Source organism: Selaginella moellendorffii, unplaced genomic scaffold (assembly GCF_000143415.4).
Source record: "Selaginella moellendorffii unplaced genomic scaffold, v1.0 SELMOscaffold_10, whole genome shotgun sequence".
In the NCBI taxonomy this organism is placed as follows: domain Eukaryota; kingdom Viridiplantae; phylum Streptophyta; class Lycopodiopsida; order Selaginellales; family Selaginellaceae; genus Selaginella; species Selaginella moellendorffii.
Genome location: NW_003314271.1, coordinates 351,513 through 371,619, shown reverse-complemented (window position 1 = coordinate 371,619; position 20,107 = coordinate 351,513). Strand labels below are relative to the sequence as shown.

At 42.7% G+C, this 20,107-nt stretch overlaps 2 protein-coding genes across 7 annotated transcripts; one reads left to right on the top strand and one right to left on the bottom strand.

The window, feature by feature from the left end:
- The first annotated feature begins 286 nt into the window (after positions 1-286).
- On the top strand, positions 287-6,068 carry LOC9631626. Of its 6 annotated transcripts, none has more exons than XR_002992180.1 (17): positions 287-535; positions 804-872; positions 1,034-1,493; positions 1,555-1,786; positions 1,848-2,134; positions 2,185-2,343; positions 2,405-3,175; positions 3,235-3,329; positions 3,391-3,474; positions 3,535-3,623; positions 3,684-4,193; positions 4,250-4,324; positions 4,369-4,439; positions 4,488-4,545; positions 4,599-4,860; positions 4,914-5,756; positions 5,863-6,068. XR_002992180.1 is itself a non-coding variant. In XM_002968334.2 (16 exons), exons 3-16 carry the CDS (start codon positions 1,114-1,116, stop codon positions 5,552-5,554), a joined length of 3,693 nt encoding a protein of 1,230 aa, XP_002968380.1. In that variant the 5' UTR covers positions 287-535; positions 804-872; positions 1,034-1,113; the 3' UTR covers positions 5,555-6,068. The 6 variants fall into 6 exon arrangements, 3 of the variants coding, with proteins under 3 accessions (XP_002968380.1, XP_024529067.1, XP_024529068.1); XR_002992178.1 differs by having other exon boundaries at positions 5,844-6,068; XR_002992179.1 differs by having other exon boundaries at positions 5,840-6,068.
- Positions 6,069-12,402: 6,334 nt separating this feature from the next.
- LOC112345871 (pentatricopeptide repeat-containing protein At4g19191, mitochondrial-like) lies at positions 12,403-15,396 on the bottom strand. The gene is made up of 2 exons (XM_024673510.1): positions 15,338-15,396; positions 12,403-15,284 (listed from the first exon to the last, which is right to left on the bottom strand). Exon 2 carries the CDS (start codon positions 15,245-15,247, stop codon positions 12,584-12,586), a length of 2,664 nt encoding a protein of 887 aa, XP_024529278.1. The 5' UTR covers positions 15,248-15,284; positions 15,338-15,396; the 3' UTR covers positions 12,403-12,583.
- Positions 15,397-20,107: the final 4,711 nt, after the last annotated feature.

Here is a 20,107-nt window from a genome sequence, read left to right as displayed (position 1 = left end):
GGATGTGTGTAGTGTAGTGTGAGTGCGACGTTAAATTTTAGCCCATGGGACGGACAAACAGAAAAAGTGGCGTTGGCATTCGGAGGAGAGACGTTTGGATCAAACACCCAATCAAGAGGGGCCAAAGAGAGAATCTTTAAGAATCGGGCTGGCACAAAGTTGGAAAAAGAGGAGCCCTAAAGTACCATACATGCCACATCATCATGCCCCGGGAACACGTGGGGCCGGGCTAGGGCCAGTGGCGTCACGCCACGTACACCGGCTGGCTTGCCAGCTCATGCAGGATCGCATGGTGTGGATGTGGATGGCGGCATGGGGTCATTCATCCGCAAGGGCTCTTCTCTCCCCTTAACAGGGGGCTTGTGGTGTTTTATTTTTTTTACCCCTACTCTTTCCCGGTGGAGCAAGGGTATGATCCATGGAGTGGAGCTCGGATCGCGGCCATCGTTGCGGCTAAGCCCGGCAATGGACGCCCGATCCAAGCAGTGCGGCGCGACAGCTTTGGAACGAGGCGCACAGCGCGCGATTTGATGAGGTATGAAGCAGGGTTTTCCCAAGGGTTGGGGAGAATTTCGCAAGGTTTTGGAGTGCTAGGGTCTGCAAGGGCAATTCAGGGATTGTGTGGGTAGCTCGCTGCTTCTAGGAAATTTTTTTCCCTTCTTCTTCCTGGGGGAGCTTAATGGGGTTGCGTGAATTCTTCGGATTATCACTGTTTAATTGCTAGTTTGCCTTGGTTTCTCGAGCTTGGGGTTTAATGGCTCCTTGCTACCGCCGTGAATTCTAAGTCCCTTGTTTGATTGCAGTATCCTATCGCCTGGTGGTTTCTCATTTGCTCGAGAGGAATGCTACTTCGATGTAATGGGTTGAATCCAGTAAGCTCGCAACTCTGTAGGATCAATGCAGGCTTCTCATACGTGATCTAGAAGGAAGTTTTTGCACATAGTTTGGTTTCTATAACAAGCTTGTGGAGAGCGAGTGTCTAATGGGCTTAGAGTTTTTTTTTCTTCGTCACTTAGTTTGTGGTGCTTTGCAGGGTTGACGGCAGGCTCTTACAAATTTTACGTGATGAGCTGAAGGAATAACTAGGCACCAAAGGGTGCCTTTGGTGGAGGGATGGCTGTAAATCTCAGCTCTAGCAGTCCTGATGGTGCGCAGTTTATGACAAGCATTCCAAATGGACACAGGAGTATGGATAGATCAAGCAGCTTTCGTGACGGTCACGAGGCCGGACGCACGCATGGTGGAGGTGGTGGGGGCGGCGGAAACGCTCCGGGACCGGCTTGCGATCTCGTCTCCCTGTCACAGTTACTATCACTAGATTGCATTCCTTTTGGAGAGCAGAGGAATGCGAGGCAGACGGAGTTAAGGAGAGTAACTAATGCCATCACTGGCTCGGTGGAGGATCCGACCCTTGCAAGGCCTCTAGACAGCCTTGGAGCGGAGGAGCTCAAGCGTGTAAAAACTGGTGTTTCTGAGCTCTCTGCAAGAGCAAGGTACGTTCTCATCATTTTAGTAATTTCTGTATTGCTGAACTGATTGTTGTCTCACTCCCAGGGAACGATCTCGTCACCTTTCTGAAGCGATTCTCAAGCTTGACAGGTACCGGCAATCGAGAAAGCGGTCCAAGCCTGACACAGGTTCCGAGCGAGTTCCAGGAGCATCTCCAGCTGACAGGATATCAACGACACTGAAAGTTAACACTGTTGCTGGCCAAGCCGATGGTATTAAAACTACAGAGAAGAGCAAAGTGGTTCCTAATAAAAGGCTTCGGACATCCATAGCAGGAGTGAGTTTTGAATTTCTCTCCATCGTTAAGTTCTCTCATTTTCGTGACTATCATTCTTTAGGAGGGGCCAAGACCAAACAGCAACCTTTCCATGAAAAAATCAGCAGACAGGGAGTCCCCGAGATCGTCTACGGTGCTCCCGTCTCCAACTCCAACAGAAAGTCGGGTTCCGAACGATGGCTGGGAGAAGATCAAATTGAAAGGACGGCGGTCTGGTATAAAATCCGATGCAAACATTCCTCCCGCTGGAAACGGCGTTGTTGATGGAGAACGCGATCACAAGTGGAGCGGACAACATCGGCTGGCTCATGAAGCGAGACCAAGGTCGAATGATGCTCACGGTTTGAGGTACAGACAAAAGTCAAGGTTTTGTACGTTTATAATCTTGGAAATCACAGGTCTGGACCTGTCCATGGCGTTACTTCGATTCACAAAACCGAGTCCTCGATGCAAATGAACGGCACTGGCGCTCGTGGTGTAATTGAGGGAGCTATCGGGGACAAAGCTGATCGTTCTTTTGTGACGGACAAGGAACGCTTCCAGAAGAACGGTGTCAAGTACGAGTTTTATTCGTCTCTGCAAGAAAAAGATTAACGAGATGCTAATGTTTTGTTGCAGGCCAATATTGCAGGATGACATGCACATGACTCCTGGAACATCCACCGTGACGAAAAAGGCCGCCCGAGCTCCTCGGTCCGGCTCCATGGCATCGGCGCATCTCTCTAATCTAAACCGCGTGACCGCATTCAGTGAGAAACCGCAAGGCCCCGGGAAAGCTCAAATTCCATCGGGACAAGGGAACCGCAAACGACCCGCTCCGTCGAGGTCCTCGTCTCCTGTTGCCCAGTGGGTTGGACAAAGGCCTCAGAAGATGGCTCGGGTGGCAAGACGAGTAAACTTGCCGCCGGGGGGAGTTTTGCCAGCTGAGGATATCCCTGAAGCGCTTCCTGAACGTGAGCCATCAGCAGCAGCAGCTGGCCCAAGACTCACGAATAGCGTCAACGGTGTCGGAGGAGTTCCGAGGAGAGTACCACCTGGGAACGTACATTCTCCTGCGCAAAGCAAGCCGAGAAGTGAACGGATGCAGTCGTCCGTGGTTGTCTCGGAGAGTGAGGAATCGGAAGAAGCCAGTGAGAACAAGATGAAAGACAAGGGGAAGAAGCATGGAGAATGGGATTCTCGGCCTGTTTCAAACCACAAGTCTAACCTCATACTACCAGCAAAGGCTTCGCTGGTGAAGGAGGACGTTGGAGATGGAGTTCGCAGGCAAGGAAGGAGCGGACGGAATTTCTGTATGCCGAAGCCAATGGTGACAACGATTGAAAAAGTAGATGTTGCGACGAGTACAGCTAAACAGCTAAGGAGTGCGAGGATTGAAAAGCATGACAGGTACATCTCGTTCGCATTTTTAGTTTTAGATGTTCAACTTCAACTCTGGGATTTTGTAGGCCTGGTCGTACTCCAACAACAAAAAAAGCAGCTGTTGATCGCAAGTCCATGTCAAGGATTCGACGACCTATATCCAGTAGTGCACCTGAACTAGGTACGGTGCCTTGTCCTTTCAGCGATCCAGGAACGTTTTAACGTGTTCTCGATTTCTGAAGGCTCTCTTTTGATTTCTCCAGGCGAATCAGATGATGACCATGAGGAGCTTGTCGCTGCCGTTCGAGCCGCAGTTGACGCTAGTGGTATAGATGTGCAAACCTTACTAAATGTGTACTCACATGACCGTCTGCTGAACCTTGCAGCTGCCGCATGCTCGAGTGACTTTTGGAAAGAAATGGAGCCGTATTTTACGTTTTTAACATCTGATGACATTTCCTACTTGCATCAACTGGTGAGAAACCACGAGAGCATGAGGAAGGTTCTATTTTCTAATGCACGGATTTTCTTTCAGGCTGACTCGAAGTGCAGCAGTGATGTCTCGTCATTGCCTATGAATGACGGTGCTCAGAAGTCTTCCCATTTTGCAAATGGGAATCTGGAACCTGACGGTAGTGATCGTCTGGAGGTTCGCACCGGAGGTCGAACTGGTGCTGGTGGTGGCTGGTATGACAGGATATATCCCCTGTCACAAAGGCTTTTGGCGGCTCTTATAAATGAGGGAGAGGAGGAAACCGAGAAGAGCCTGGAAGGTGACGGATATCCAGCCTCAAGTACATTACGGGATCAAAAGTACGCTACTGACGGAAATTACTGTTCCAATGGACATGGCAACAACCAGTCAAGTTTTGATGAAGTTGCTGATGGCGATGAGATCATGGCGGATGCGAGTGATGCCAATCATTTGCCTGGTGTAAAAACAGAAGGACGATCTAGTACATGGGATTCCCAATACGAGCAACTCAACTTGGATGACCGGATACTTTTCGAGCTTCAAAGTATCGGTCTCGTGGTAGAGCAAGTGGTGAGTACATCTTTACAGAGAAGGCACCTCTTACTCTTGACGGTTTTGCCGAACAGCCTGATCTTTCTCAACGAGACGAGGATGAAATATGTGTGGAGATATCGAAGTTGAAGGAGGAGCTGAAGGAACAGGTATTAAACTTGAATGTCACTTACTCTCCATAACTTTTTCACAGGCGACACAAAACCGGCAACGAGTCGATTGGCTGGAAAAGTGTATCATAGCAAAACGAGAAGAAGAGATAAGGTAATAGCCTTTTTTTTCACTTGCTATTATAATCGTTAATATTTCTAGGGAGCGTGAGCGACTTGCCATTTCAAAACTCGTCGAGAATGCCTACACCCGAAGAAAGGTTTTATGCACTGTTTTACACGAGTTTTTTCTTATTACTGGTAAAAGCTGCAGGGCTGTCGTGGAAGCTCAGGTGGTGCTGGAAACAAAGGCGCAGGCAACAAAGGAACGAGGGCAGCCGCCTTGGCTTCTGCCAAGCGCGCAATGGCCAGATTGCGGAAATTCGAGGCTGGTCACAGTTGCTTCGTAGATCCAAACTTACGGGACACTTTGCTATGTAATGTCCAAAAGTCAAGCGATACGGCCGCCGCTGCCAACAGTGTGGACACTTCAGGCACGCCAGCAGCAAGCGAAACCAGCCTACAAAAGCTCGGAGGTACATTTTGTTTAAATTTCCAGAGGATCAGCCTTAACATGCAACACATGCAGGGAAGCTTGTTATGCGAAGAACAGACGCGAAAGACAAGGGTGCTATGGATGGAAACGCGGAGCACGTAAAGGGGAAGGACAACTCGTGGTCATCTTGGAAAGACTCACCGGAGGACTTAACAACAGGAGCCACAAGCGTGCGCAACAGCCATGGAAGTGTTGGTTTTGGTGGTGCCAAAGGCAAGCGGAGTGAACGGGAGAGGGATGGCAAAGGACAGGGCAAGGAGAGTCACAGGAAAGCTGAGAACGACAGGGTTCCTCGGCAAGGCCTTGGCACTGTCAAAGGCGAGCGGAAAACAAAGACAAAGCCTCGGCAAAAGACTGCCTTGTTCAAGGACGTGAACGGGCTAGGAAAGCCTGCCGAAGTTCCGAAAGAAAAGCTTGTATCGTCGTCGGCTACTGCAATGCACAAGCTGGGAAGCCATGGCGTGAACACGGTGGCGTCCCAGTCTGGCCTGGATCTCACACAGCTTGCAATCCCGGAGGACCTTGGCGTCCACGACGAGGCACAGGATATAGGAGCAGGGATCGAGCAATGGTTTAGCTCTCTGGAAGACACCACACTCCAAGATCAAGGAGAGTTTCTCATGGGCCTGGACGTTCCCATGGACGACTTATCCGACTTGGGGATGATGATGTGAGAGGATGGATACACTCAGGGAAGAAAGAAACAGTGAGAACAGGCAGGCTGTTACCTCCGCTCCAGCGGTGGTTTTGGTCCTCTCACACTCGTCGATGGCTACGAGCTAGCGAGGACTCGGCTGTAACATCAACCCCACACTGTAATTTTACGAAGGATGGAGACGGAGGTGAAACGAGGAAAGAAGAGAAACCAAACGAGAGGTATGCATTTCCTTCTGCTTCCTTTTTCCTTCATCGTGAAGAAGGGAATTTTTTTTTTTTTTTTTTCCTTACTCTGTAACAAGCAAGTCTGACAAAGACAATCCAGAGGCAGGCAACGAGCACTTCGATACACCGATCTCCAAAGCTCGCAACAACAAAAGCAGAAAAAGAAGACAAAGAGAGAAAGAGAAAGAGACAAAGTGAAGAAAGCATGCAGGGTTGTCTCTACCCGAATTGGGTAGCTTGAGTAAAACAACAAAAACAGAAAATCATTTGTTCTGCTAATTAATAAAATGCTTTTGTACATGATTACATTATTGTTAAAGTCTATTTTTATAGGACAAACTCAAGAATTGTAGCAAGAAAATTACATTAATAATAATAAGGGTATATGGTAATTGTAGTGTATAAAATAGATTACATTAGGTTATAGTTATAATTAAAATTAAAAGAAAATATAGTGCATCGTCTTAATAAAAACCTTTATATAGACTTTTATTTCTTTTTATATTATATCTAAAGAGACATATCGAAAATGTTTAATTACAAAAACATTTGCAATAATTTAAGATGTTGTAAAAGAAAAGTTAGAGTATCATCTGAGTATGATAAAACCCTTCATATAGATTTTAATTTATTTTTATATTATATCTAAAGAGACATATCTAAAATGTTTAATTATAATACTTTTTGCAATAATTTATTATACAACATCTTAAATTATTATAACAACTACATACTATGAGGGCTAAGTGTACGGCTACGATGCCGTATACTAATATTAGCGTAGTGGGATTTTGGTAGTCGTCGGATTGATTTCAATCCGGACCACTCGCTTCTATATATAAGCTAGGGTTTTTGGGCTAATTAATATGCATATTTTTTGTATTCCCTTTCCATATTCCAAGCACTCACATTGGTGAAGATGAAGGGCACTTTTGATTGTCCCTAAGGGGTACTTGAATTTGGGATTTTGGTTTAGATCTAACTTTTTGCATCGTCTAGATCTAGCTTTTTCCATTTCCTTTCTTTTGTTCTTCTCTTTCAGGATTTTGGTTTAAATCTAGCTTTTTGCATTGTCTAGATCTCCTATTTCCTTCTCGCTTTTTGTCGTTTCTCTTCTTTTGCTCTTTCTTCATCCATCTTCATGGCAAATCAGCAATCTCCTCCTTTGACTCTGGAGCAGCAGTTGGTACAATTGCTTGATGCTATGCGCTTGCAATTGAACAACCAAACTCAGTTGATGGCAGCGTTCACGGCATATGGTACAACTCCTCCTGCTCTTGGTGCTAATCCTCATGTTCGGCCGGAGTTCTTTCACGGGAATCCTAGGGATGATGTGTACCATTGGTTCGATCACTTCACGGTGATTACCACATATCATTCTTGGGATGATGCTCGATGTTTGCGTGAGTTTCCTACGTGTCTCCAAGGGACGGCATTGCAATGGTATAATGGTCTGAGCACAGCCACTCGTGGGGATTGGAGTGTTCTCTCGGACGTTTTCAAACACGCCTTTGGACATGCTGACAACTATGATGATGCCTTCCAACAATTACATCATCTTTGCCAAGGGCCATCTGAGTCAGTAATGCAATTTGGCATTTGTTTTCGAAGTCTTTTGCTTCATATGGAGCCCAATATGTCGGAGCAGATCAAGCTAGGAATGTTGTGGCCAACACTTCGCCAAGATTTTGTTGGACTTGTGCATGCACTTGCTCCTGCCACCCTTGATGATGCTCTTCACTTGGCACAACATTATGAGACGTCACCTCTTCCACTTCTCGCTGCATATCCTTCAGCTCCACTTCCTATGAGTGATGGTCCTGTTCCAATGGAGGTTGATGCTGCTGCTACTCGAGTCCAAGGACAAGGGCAAGGACGTGGTCGTGGCCATGATATTTGTTGCTGGGCATGTGATGAAGTTGGTCATATTTATCAGCGTTGTCGGCACATTTCAGATTGGCGACTTCCATTTCCTTGGTGGAGACCTTGGCGTCAGCAACGTCCCATTGGTGCTGCTGCAGTGGAAGGTTTGGACACCGCGGTGCATCCGGGAAATGGGAGTCATGCGAGTAACGGAGGGACTTTGCGCGACTAAGTTAGTGACCCTTCCATCTTTCTTTCGGGAGTATCATCAAAGGGTTCACTCGGCACCGGTTCATCTAGTGTTTACTTTCCAAGTTCGTTTTTATAACAAGAGGTCTCTTATTATTCTCTCCATGTTGGTTGATACAGATTCAAGTTTATCTTCTATTGCTCGACCTGTTGCCACACGTCATCTACATTTGCGTTATACGGCGGACCCAGTTTTCATTCTTTATGGCAATGGCCATACACATGCATGTGCACGGGATGAGGTAGACCTGCGTGTGGGTGATCTCAAGCTTGAGTTGCAATTGTTGCGGGTGGTGCCAAGTCAAGCTTTTGACCTCATTCTTGGTGTGGATTGGTTGCAGCGCAATCATGCCAAGTGTGACTTTGAGGCTTCTCCCCCTTGGCTCATACTTCCTTATGTTTCATCCATTCCTCTCACTTCCGTACCTCTTCATCCTTTTACTTCTACCTCTGCTTCCATTACTTTTGTTCCCCCATTGTTTCCTCTTGTGTTTCCATCTTGTTCTGCTCTTCCCTTTTCCGATCCCTCTGACGATCTTTGTGTTGCAGCTGTTGACCAACTCATGAAGGAATATTCTAATCTCTTTGAATTTGACCTATCATCTGGGGCCAAGATTGCCACACGTCATCCGATTCCAACCGAGGATGCTCGTCCAATCAAGGTTCCTGTTCGTCGTCGGTCACCCAAGGAGATCAAAATTTTACGTGCAAACGTCAAGGAGATGTTGGAGAAGGGTGTTATTCGGAAGTCGCGGAGTCCTTGGGCATGTGAACCTCATCTTGTGATGAAGCCTGATGGGAGTATTCATTTCTGCATCAACTATCGTGCGTTAAATGAAGTGACAATCCCGGATGTGTACCCTTTTCCTCACACTGCTGATCTCTTGGATTGTCTAGGGTGAAGTCGTTGGTTCACCAAGCTAGATCTTGCTTCTGGGTACTGGAAAGTACCGATGGCCAAAGAAGATATTTCCAAGACTGCTTTTCATACACCGTTTGGTTTGTACGAGTTCCTGGTGATACCGTTTGGTTTGAACAATGCTCTAACAACTTTTCAGCAGATGATGGACGAAGTTCTTTGTGATATGCCAAAGGTGACTGTTCACTTCATTGATGATGTCTTGATGCATTTGGAGGGGACATGGGAGGAGCACATTCATGATGTGTGTAAAGTGTTGGATCGGCTACAGAACGTTGGTTTAAAGCTGAAGCAGTCGAAGTGCGTGTTTAGGTCCAAGGACACAACTTATCTTGGGTACCGTATTTCTCGTGAAGGTTTGCAAGTTGATCCTGACAAACTTGTAGCCATTCTAAAGTTCCCTACTCCGAAGTATGTGAATGATGTGTAGCACTTCCTGGGTAAGGTGCAGTATCTTAGTTGTTTTGTGGATCATTTTTCTGATCGCACTACACCATTGCGAGCGTTGTTGAAGTCATCAACATCATCTTTCATCTAGTCTTCAGATTATGAGTGGGCATTTGTGGATCTCAAAGAGCTGTTGACGACTCCTCCGGTTTTGGCATATCTTTACTACACTCGACCTTTTATTTTGCGCGTAGATGCTTCTGATATTGGTCTTGGAGGTGTGTTAATGCAAGAAAGCCCGAGTGTGCCTGGTCAGCATTATCCCATTGCATATATAAGCCGTACGTTACAACCAGCAGAGGTGAACTACTCCATGACACAGAATGAGTGTTTAGCGGCAATTTGGGATTTCGAGAAACTTCATGCATATCTACATGGTTCTTAAATGTTACTTGAAAGTGACCATGCTGCTGTTAGTTCATTATTGAAGTGGAAGAACCAGGTTGGTCATACTGCTCGGTGGGCTTTGAAGCTTCAGATATATGATTTTGATGTTGTTTATCGCCCAAGGAGTTCTATGGGTGATGCTGATGCCCTTTCTCAAGCTCCTCTTCCTTCTCCACTCTCTTCTCATGTTTCTGATGAGCCTATTGTTCTAGCATCTATGGATTTTCTAGACAAGGAATCTGTGCCATCGGCGGTTGCTGTACTTGACGTTCAATGTCCACAAGGCACAAAGCAAGATCTACCTTCTCTTGATGAGGTTCGCGAGGCTCAAAAGATTGAGCCGTGGATTTGAAGGCTTCGAGATGCATTTGAGAATCCTACATCACTTACTGATGACTTGTCTTTCTGGCATTTACATTCTCAATATCGCCTTAACAATAGCCTTCTTTATTTTGTAGGGACGGATCCTAATGATCATTTACGGCTGGTGGTGCCTTCTGTCTTTATTCCACGGTTTCTCCATGCCTACCATGATTCTCCTATTCTATGTGGGCATATGGGACATCGTCGTGTGATCGAGAAGCTGTGCAGATCTTTCTATTGGCCAGAGATGCGACGTGATGTTATCCGGTATGTGCGTAGCTACGTTTGGTGCCAAGCTCATAATACTCCCCCTTGTGCTGCAGAAGGACAGTTGGAGTCAATTGCAATTTCCCATCCATTTGAGTTAGTGGCGTTTGATCTTATGGGACCTTTTCCATGGTCGACTGCTGGCAATGAGTATGTTATTATTGCTTTTGACTACTTGATTCGTTGGGTGGAAGTTGGTGCTCTTGCTAGCGCCTTTGCAACTGCTGTTGGATACTTCCTCTTCAATCGAGTGGTGTTTCAGCATTCTTGTCTAGAGCGGATTCTTTCGGATAATGGTCTTGCATTTATGGCTGAGGCATTTCATGTTTTGACGTCTTGGTTGGGGATACACCACACTTTCACGAGTGCTTATCATCCACAATCAGATGGTTTGGCAGAACGGCTTGTTCGAACATTTAAAGGATGATTGCGAAGTATGTGAACTTTCAGCATTCAGATTGGGATGGTTATTTGCCGTCTTTTCGGTATGCCTATGTCACAGGGGTGTAGAGTTCTGTTGGTGCTTCACCATATAAAGTTCTATATGGTCATGATCCAATTTTACCAATGAAGCTGGCTTTACCTTCGTGATTGCCACGAACTCACGATGCTAGGTCGTGGGATCAATATTTGATGAGTATACTTCCACTTGTCCGAGTAGAGTCTGCCAAACACTTAGGCTGTGTACAAGTGGGACAACAACGGCGCTACAACTCCCATCATCGTCCACCTGCAGAGTACAAAGTGGATGATTTGGTGTTAGTCCATTTTCCCCATCGTAGTGGTTTATCTAAGGGGCTCCTTGCGCAGTGGAAAGGACCGTATTGGGTGTTGCGGCAAGTTGGACCGCAAGTTTATGAGGTTCGGCATGACATCCAACAGGCTGATCCTTTGGAGATTGTGCATGTACAGTGGTTGAAACACTTCATATAAAGGGACCAAGAGTAATTAATACCATCTACAGATCCACCGATGCCTCCTCCTGATGTTCCTCCAGATCCCAGCCCGTCTACAAAAGAACCCTGACGGCCTTCCATTATTCCGATGTGAGGGCCAAGTGTACGGCTACAATGCCGTATATTAATATTAGCATAGTGGGATTTTGGTAGCCGTCGGATTGGTTTCAATCCGAACCAATCGCTTCTGTATATAAGCTAGGGTTTTTGGGCTAATTGATATATACATTTTCTATATTCCCTTTCCATATTCCAAGCACTCACAATACTAGTGTATAAGTTAAGGAAGACTATAATTTTGTCATCCATTATTTCCAATTATTTAATTTATATTTTAAGGAAGATTATTAAATATTATTGATTTGAATAATTTTTAAAACATTATAATTAAAAATTCTAATTTAACTATAAATATATACAGTTTACCAATAAAATGTTAATTGAAATATACTTTAGTAATACATTACCCAATGGTAAAAAAATCATGATAAACACATTTATGATTATTTATAAAAATAAAAAATATACTACTTAAAGAGAATAAAATAAGTAAAACCTTTAAATTTATAATAAAATATTAAAAATAATATAATAAAAAACTATGGTATTAATGTTCTTTGTAACACTTTGAAACCATAGTAATAGTATAAAGTGTAATTTTATCATTCCTATATTTATAAAACTTTAAAGTTTATTTTCTTTTTTTAATTATAAACCAATACTAAACTAAGTTATAGATATGTGGGGGTTAAGTTTATTATATACGAATTTATCTAGGAGAAAGTGGCTTTTAAATTAAATTGATTATTCACAACATTGTTCACAATATATAAAAAAAAATCTTTTATGCAACATCCTGGCTCACCATAATAACTCCATGCTGGTACATAATTCACTATATATAAATATTTATTTTGTGCTAAAATATTATTAAAAGATACTTACTTGAACAAAAACCAAAAAACAGTGATATTAAAAAGATAATAAAAAAACTCAAAATCCATATTACGAATAAATTATTAATTAAAATACAAAGTAAATAAAAGTATTCTATATTTCAATATTTATTTCCATATATAAAGATTTTTATATTTTAGTTAATTAATTAAGTACATTCTGATTGACATTTTTTAATGAAGATAATTATAATATAATAAAGCATATTTTTTACTACAATACAATCTGGAAATAAAGAATTAATTTTTCTATTTAAAGTTTTCAATTTTTTAATGTTATACATTATAGTTTAATTGAGCAAAGAATCAAGATTAAGTGTCTCTCATCTTTTCTCACTTTGAATAGGATTGGGACTATCGACAGCCAGATAAGATGCCTCTTTAAAAACTTTTATGCCTCCTCAACATATTCATTCAGTCATATATTGTTTCTGTACCTTGCAATGTTACTCTCTTCTGCAAGCAATGCCCAGCATTGGCATAAATGTTTGACATCATGACACAGGCTGTAGCATACATCTCTCCATCTCTTGCTGATACCAAAACCTTGATAGCGGAAGTAAAGGCAAACTCCCCAACGCAAACATCTTTCCACTTGCAACAAGCCCCCAACAGCGTCATCCAAATCACGGCATTCGGCTCCACTCTCATGCTCTTCACCATCCTCACTGCCTCGTCCATGCGATTTGCTCTCCCAAACAAGTCAACCATGGCGCTGTAGTGCTTCAACCCGGGAGAGATGCCGTGACCGCTCGCCATAGCCTCGAAGAGCTCTTTCCCCGTGTCCACCAATCCAGCGTGACAACACACATTGAGAAGGACGAGGAACGTCGTCTCGTTTGGCCGGAAGCGCAGCTCTTGCATCCTCTCAAAGAGCTGGAAAACGCGCTCGTAGTCACCCTGGCGGCTGTAGCCATCCATGAGAGCGTTCCACGAGACTGTGCTCTTCTCCTCCATCGACTCAAACGCCTCCAGAGCTTCGCCCATGCTTCCACACTTGCCGTAGAAGTCGACCAGAGAGTTTGCTGCGGCGGCATCCTTCTCGAGCCCAGCGCTGACGATCTCCAGCCGGATCTTACTGCCAGCTTGCATGTCCCCGAGGCTACCACAGGCCTTGAGTGCCGCGATGAAGGTGACAGTATCGGGAGCAAAGTTTTCGTCGCGCATTCTTGCGTAGAAACTCAGTGCCTGCCTGCCCAAACCATTCTCTGCCAGCCCCAGGATGATGCAGTTCCACGAGACCACGCTTCGAACACGCATGCTCTCGAAAACTTCGCGGGACTCTGCTATGAGCCGGCATCTCGCGTAGAAATCGATCAGAGTGTTGGCTACGAAGACGCTGAGCCCCTGGCCTCCTGCTGCTGCTCGACGCCGGATAGCTGCAACTCTCTCTTGCAGATTTGCGTTGCTTGCATCTTGGTTTTCTTCGTCCACCAAGCTGCTGCAAGCTTTCAAAGCAGCTACGAAGGTAAGATCGTCTGGAGCACAGCCTTCGTCCTCCATTTGCTCGTAGAGCTTCAGGGCTTCTTTTCCATCCCCGTTCTCGGCATAACCAAGAATCATCGAGTTCCAAGTCACCAGGTCCCTGTCTCGTCCCAAGCTTTCGAAAATCTCCCGAGCGTTCTTTAAGCCGCCACACTTTGCATACGCCGCAACCATCGCATTTGCGAGAAATCTGTGCCCGTGCAACTCATCACGTCCTGCTTGACCGTGGATCGCCTTCACTCTTTGCAGACACTCCAGCTTCACCATCTTCGAGTCTTCAGCTGGCTGTAGATCCAAACTCTCTACCAGAGCCACGCAAGCCTTGAGCGCAGCGATGTAAGAGACGTGGTTTGGAGAACAGCCTTCGTCTTGCATTTGGCGATAGAGCTGCAACGCTCGCTTGCCATCACCAGCCTCGGCAAATCCAAAAATGACGCAGTTCCACGACACCAAACTCCGCACTGGCATGCTCTGGAAAACTTTCCAAGCGTCGGTCATGCTCCTACACTTGGCATACATGTCGATCAGCCCGTTTGCCACAAAAACGTGGAGCTCGCCGTCAGAACTAGCAGCAGCCGCTTGACTGTGGATTGTTCTTCCCAAAGCCAAACACTTTGTCTTCACGAGCTTGCCTTGTTCTCTCCCTGCTAAGCTGATACACGCCTTCAAAGCCGCTACAAAGGTGGCAGCGTCGGGTTTAAAGCCTTGCTCTTGCATCTGTCCATATAGATCCAAAGCGAGGCCGGCCTCTCCACTGAGAACGTTCCCCATAATCACACAATTCCAGGAAACCACTGTCGGATCCACCATGCTCCCAAAAACCGTGAAAGCATCGACCAAGCTCCTACACTTGAAATACATGTCCACCAGGCTGCTCGCGACGAGAACTTGCGAGTCGTGTCCATCTCTGGCAGCTCGTGAGTGAATTGCCTTTCCCCTTTCCAGATAAAAACTCTTATCAGCCCCTTCCTCTGTCACACTGGAGCAGCAGCAAGCCTTGAGAGCCGCCAGCAAAGTTACACGGCTCGGAAAAAATCCCTGCTCCAGCATTTGATCGTAAAGTTGGAGAGCCATCTTTCCTCCTCCATTTCCGGCATAAGCCATGATGATCTCCGTCCATGAAACCACGCTGTGCTCTTTCATTCCTTTGAAAACATCCAAAGCCTCCCGTAAACTTCCACACTTGGAGTAGGCCGTGATCAAGCTGTTGGCCACGAAGATGTGAATTCCAGAGACCATCTCCCGTGTAGCTTCCCTGTGTAGCGCTCTAATCTTCTCCAGGCACTGGATTCTTTCCACACCACCACCGCCTTCTTCTTTTTTCACTTTCTCTCCTTCTCCGGCCACACCAATGCAAGCCTTGAGCGCTGCCAAGAACGTTACGTGATTCGGCGGGCAATCCATCCTGGAGTAAAGCTCTAGCGCCTGATGGAAGTCGCCAGCGTGAGCGTATCCCAGGATGATACAATTCCAAGTCACGACGCTCCGGCGGCATTGCATCGTCTGGAAGATCTGGATCGCCTCCCCAAGGCTGCCGCATTTGGCGTACATATCCACCAGGGTCGTGGCGACGCAGGTATTTCGATGGATCATCACCACAGATTCTTGGAGGAGCTGCGCGTGGATTTCCCTGCCAGTATCTAGCCGATTGAGGCTGCCGCACGCCTTGAATGCCGCGATTACCTGGGAGGCAGTCGGCATTTTGCCCGCTGCTCGCGCCTCCACGTAGATTTCTAGCGCTTGAGCCGCGCCTGGCGCCCGGATCTCCATAGCCGTACATACTCGCATAAACCCTAAAACGAAAGCATTATTTTATTCTTACTAGTGTCTTAACTCTATCTTAATATCTAGTAAAGAACTTAAATCTGTTGTAGAAATCATCTGAGAAGTCACCAATTCCAACAGCAATAGTGACATAAGAGTGAGAGGAAGTTGGACTTGGTATGCTAATAAGAACAGAGTTGGGATTATATAAAATTTATTATTGGATTTGACATTATAGGAAGGTTATTTTTCTATTTCCTTTTTCATATTTCAAATAAAAATGATTTCTTTGATAAATATCTAATTATAAGTGCACAACAATAATAATAACTAGCTTGAGATCCATCACTAAAGTGCTATTGCCTGAGTTCTAGAGCAATATTTAGAGTGACAGGAGTTTGGCAGCAACATGAAATCCCTGGCCATCACCAAAACGTAAAATCAAAAAGGGAAAAATCATAAGCTTCCTCTTGAATTGGTTAAGAATCAGACCCAGCTAAGAGATAAACCTGATGAGCTGTGGTCACAAATAAAAGACAATGAGCTGGGGTCTCTTAATCTAAACCTGTGACTCTTAATCTTTTAAAAAATTATAATTTCAGAAGATATGCTCCTTGTCAATACTATTATCAAATCCCTAGATAAGTAAAGCTTGCCTTGAATGTAGAAAACTCATTATTACTTTATGCTATGTAGAAAGACCAAAAACTTTAAACCAATACTTGTGAATTATTAACATATCATGACTTTAGCAGCTGATAGAGTACTATCAAACAATTGATAGTGAGGAAAGCATAAAAAAGATCAGGAATGTGTCATTTTATCATAAGATGAGATTGTTATGTTTTTAATTTTCACTATGAATAAAATGAAATGAAAACGATAAGTGAATTATGAATTAGATTGAGGCTATCTAGAGAGAAATTACATAAAACCAAGAAAATAGATATAAAACATAAAGAAACAAATAGAGGACATATTTAAAATTACATAATTGGCTATATTAAAATGTAATAAGAATTGAGATGTAAACACAAGTAAAATTATAAATAAAAATATGGATTATCATAAAAAATTATGTTTATATTTATATATATATATATATATATATATATATATATATATATATATATATATATATATATATATATATAAGGATATTATATAATATATTCTATTAATATGAATTTTAGAATATTAATTTAAGAAAGAAAAGTTTTATATGATATATTAAATGTTGCTAGTTAAAAATAAGCTGTTAAAACTATAACAGTATTTCCTCATCTTTTCCACAATGTGCCACCTTCTGGTGGTGGAGGCTTGGTCCAAAACACATTCTCATCCTCCAGGTCTCAAACTTCGCCCATTACATGACAAAATATCACCATTGTGATCATAAATTTGTGGTGCAACAATTCTATTACTTGCATGCAGTTTGGGAGCCTATGGTATGGTAGCCTATACCTACACAAAACTTAGCTCTTTTTCTCACCACCAAGAATTCTTGCTGCAGCAGATGGATGGACTCACTACAGTAAAGCCATGTAAGTCAAATTTTTCTACAACTAGGTAAAGTAGCAACACCTTCCTGGTTTTTTGAGTTTTTAACATGCTGAAACTATTGAAAGGAAGAGACAAAAACAATAAAAGATGAACCTCATATAGAAGATGCTTGGTGGCTTTTTCATGAAGGCTTTTCATTTTCTAGTTGTGCCACTGGCCTTAGCCTGAAAATAAAAAAGAAGAAGTATACAAGAACTTGATAAACAAAGTACTTATTCACAGTAAGCATACATGGTCTTCAATACATCGCTCTACATGCTAACTGCAATGCAATGGAAAACAGTAGCTTAGGAGTTAGAAGCCTTCTCCTGTTTCAAGCCAGGGTTATTGTTATTGTGATTAATGTCCCAACAATTATATCCTCACACAATCTTCACCTAGTGTTGGCCTGTGAAAATTAATGAAACTAAACCAGCAGAGGGATGGATGCATACCATTTTGCTATTTTGTTGTATTTTCCCATCATAGGATAGTCACGGTGCTCATGCTCTTGAAGTTGAACTCTCCAGGCTGCTGCATTATATTCACAAAATAGAATTAATAACTTTTCTTATCTTCTTACATCTCCTGGACCAAAAGCCAGCTCTTCCTGGCCATCACCACTATACACACGGATCAAGCAAGAATTTTTCCTCTTGCATCTACTGAGGGCATAATCAATCCACTGGCCAACATTCTCATTGCCTAAAGTACCGCAAATTTAGCTATTACAAAATTATAAAACAGTTTGAAAAGTAAAGACAAACTTTTACAATTACATGGATTACTCAGAAACAGAATAGAGCCCTTAGATTAAAGGAATAAGTGGCACTAATAGTCAGTGCTTAAAGGAAAGCAAATCAAAGTCATATCTAGCATCCAAATCCTCAGCCAATATAGAAAGATAACTTTGCACTTCAAATGAAATTATTCAGAGCACTCCAAAATAGATGAGAACCAAGTTGCTTCTTCAACTACCATAGCAGGAAATATTGACAGTTTTAAAAGATTATTTACTACATAGGACTGGAAATAGGATTTACTCTCCATTAATGAACAATTGAGATGAAATCCCCAGAAGCTTACCATCATATATTTGTTATCTCTATAGCCTTCACTCTGCACCCACATGCTAAATGCTCATTCTTCTTTGATTAATTGATGAAAAAGCATTGATTGACTTTGCTCTCATCTGAGCATAGCTTAATATCACATGCTTTGATTTAGAAATCACTTAGAGCCTAGTGAAAAAAGCCTAAATTACAGCTTTACCTTTTTCTTGTAGTTCTTGCACAACATTATAATTGTTAAAATAACATACACACAGTGTTCATGTAGAGAAGAGATCACTCCCAAGAGAGACTTATAGTCCACTACCACTGCCAAGGAGAACCATTCGCTCCTAATTGCTACCTTTGAAATGCTAATCTAAATTCTAGAATTTAAATCTAATATGAAAATAAATATGGAGTCAATTTCAAGAGTTATCATTAAATAAATTCAAGAAGTATATAATCAGCTTTTTTACATGTAGATAGTGTTTTTATAACTTTAAACCAAGCTTAAAATCTCTTTTATCCAAATTTATAAACTAGTTATATGTAATGTTTAGAATATATCAAGTTTCAAACTTATGTCCTTGTATTCTTACATTTTATAGGCAATTGATAGATTGAAGGTAATGTGTAATAGATATTTTGTATAATTGTAGATGAGACCAAGTTTATCAATCTAACATCATAATCCATGATAATGTGTATCTTCGTTTGAAAATATATAACTCTTTTTAAATTTTAATCTATAATTAATTTCCCTCTTTCTGGAGTGAATAGTTTTTAATTAAAATTGTAAGGAGAAAATTTCTTTAAGTCTAATCTTTCCAGATATCTTTGGCATTATGAATATCTTATAGACTTACCTGGCAGAAACTGTTAATTTTAAAAGACAAACAATAATTCAAGTGTTACTAGGTTTCTATAACTGCACCACCCCGTGAATAGAGCTTTAGAGTATTGTCCAAATAAAATAAAAAATTCCCAATACCTTATAATACTTTAGCTACTCCCAAACACCAATAGTAACAATACTTTATTCTTTACTACATGTAAGGAAAGAAAACTTTTCATAAGCATATATTTTCCATGAGAAGTGGCCAAGCAGCCATATTGGTAAGACGAGTTTACTTTGCAGCCTTCAATCTAAAGCACAATGGGTTATATTGCTAGTGGCAAACATAGAGTGTGTTGTCTAGTTGCATACACGAATGCCTACCACCAAAAGCGTTGCATCGCCCTTTGAGCATGAAAAACCTTCTAGAGAAGAACATATTGTCCTGGAGAAGAACACGCAGCTACACAATGGCAAGCTTTACTATCGATTCCAGCACCTTGCCAATCTTGAAATTGTCTGCATTGATTTTCAGAAAGATGGAGGAAAAGGAGGAACCTGGGGTCTTGAAAATGTCATTCACAAAAACTATAGCAGTGCAGATTATATAAAATTTAAAGAAAAAGTACTTATAATGGCAGTCTCCAAAGACATACATAGTTGGCTGAGTTCTCACAATCTGGTGATGCTTGCAGGCTTCTCTAAACTCAAGATAAGGGAGATCATGACCCATGAGCAATAACACTAAAGGCTTACCTGATTGTTACTTGATGTAATCAGCATGAATCTCATGCCTTCTTGGAAATTTAGTAAATAATCATAGTTTCCAGCAAGCTCTTAATGCTTTGCATTGCTTTGCAAACAGAACTTATCTATAAAAAAAAGCGAAGAGGAATTGTTAACAACTTTATTGTCTTGTGCCAGAAGTGAGGCAAATTAAATGCTGGACTGTAACTCTTCTTGATAATGCTGCTGTTCTCATGGTTTGGTTCATGGTCATAAAAATTTATGCATGTCCTCCAAAGACCTATGATGAGAAACATTTGGGACTTACAAACAACCTCTACAATGTACTTGGCAAGCCTACCTTTTCAGTGTCTTCTCATGTTTGAGTTTCATCCAGTAGAGGCAGTGACTTCAAAGCAGGATTCACTCCTTGTGATAAGTCAATTTACACTAGGAGAGGCAAGTCTAAGGTGTGGACACCGTTCGGCCATCAGAAATCTCCAAGGTTTGTTCCTGGATCTCAGCCACAAAGAA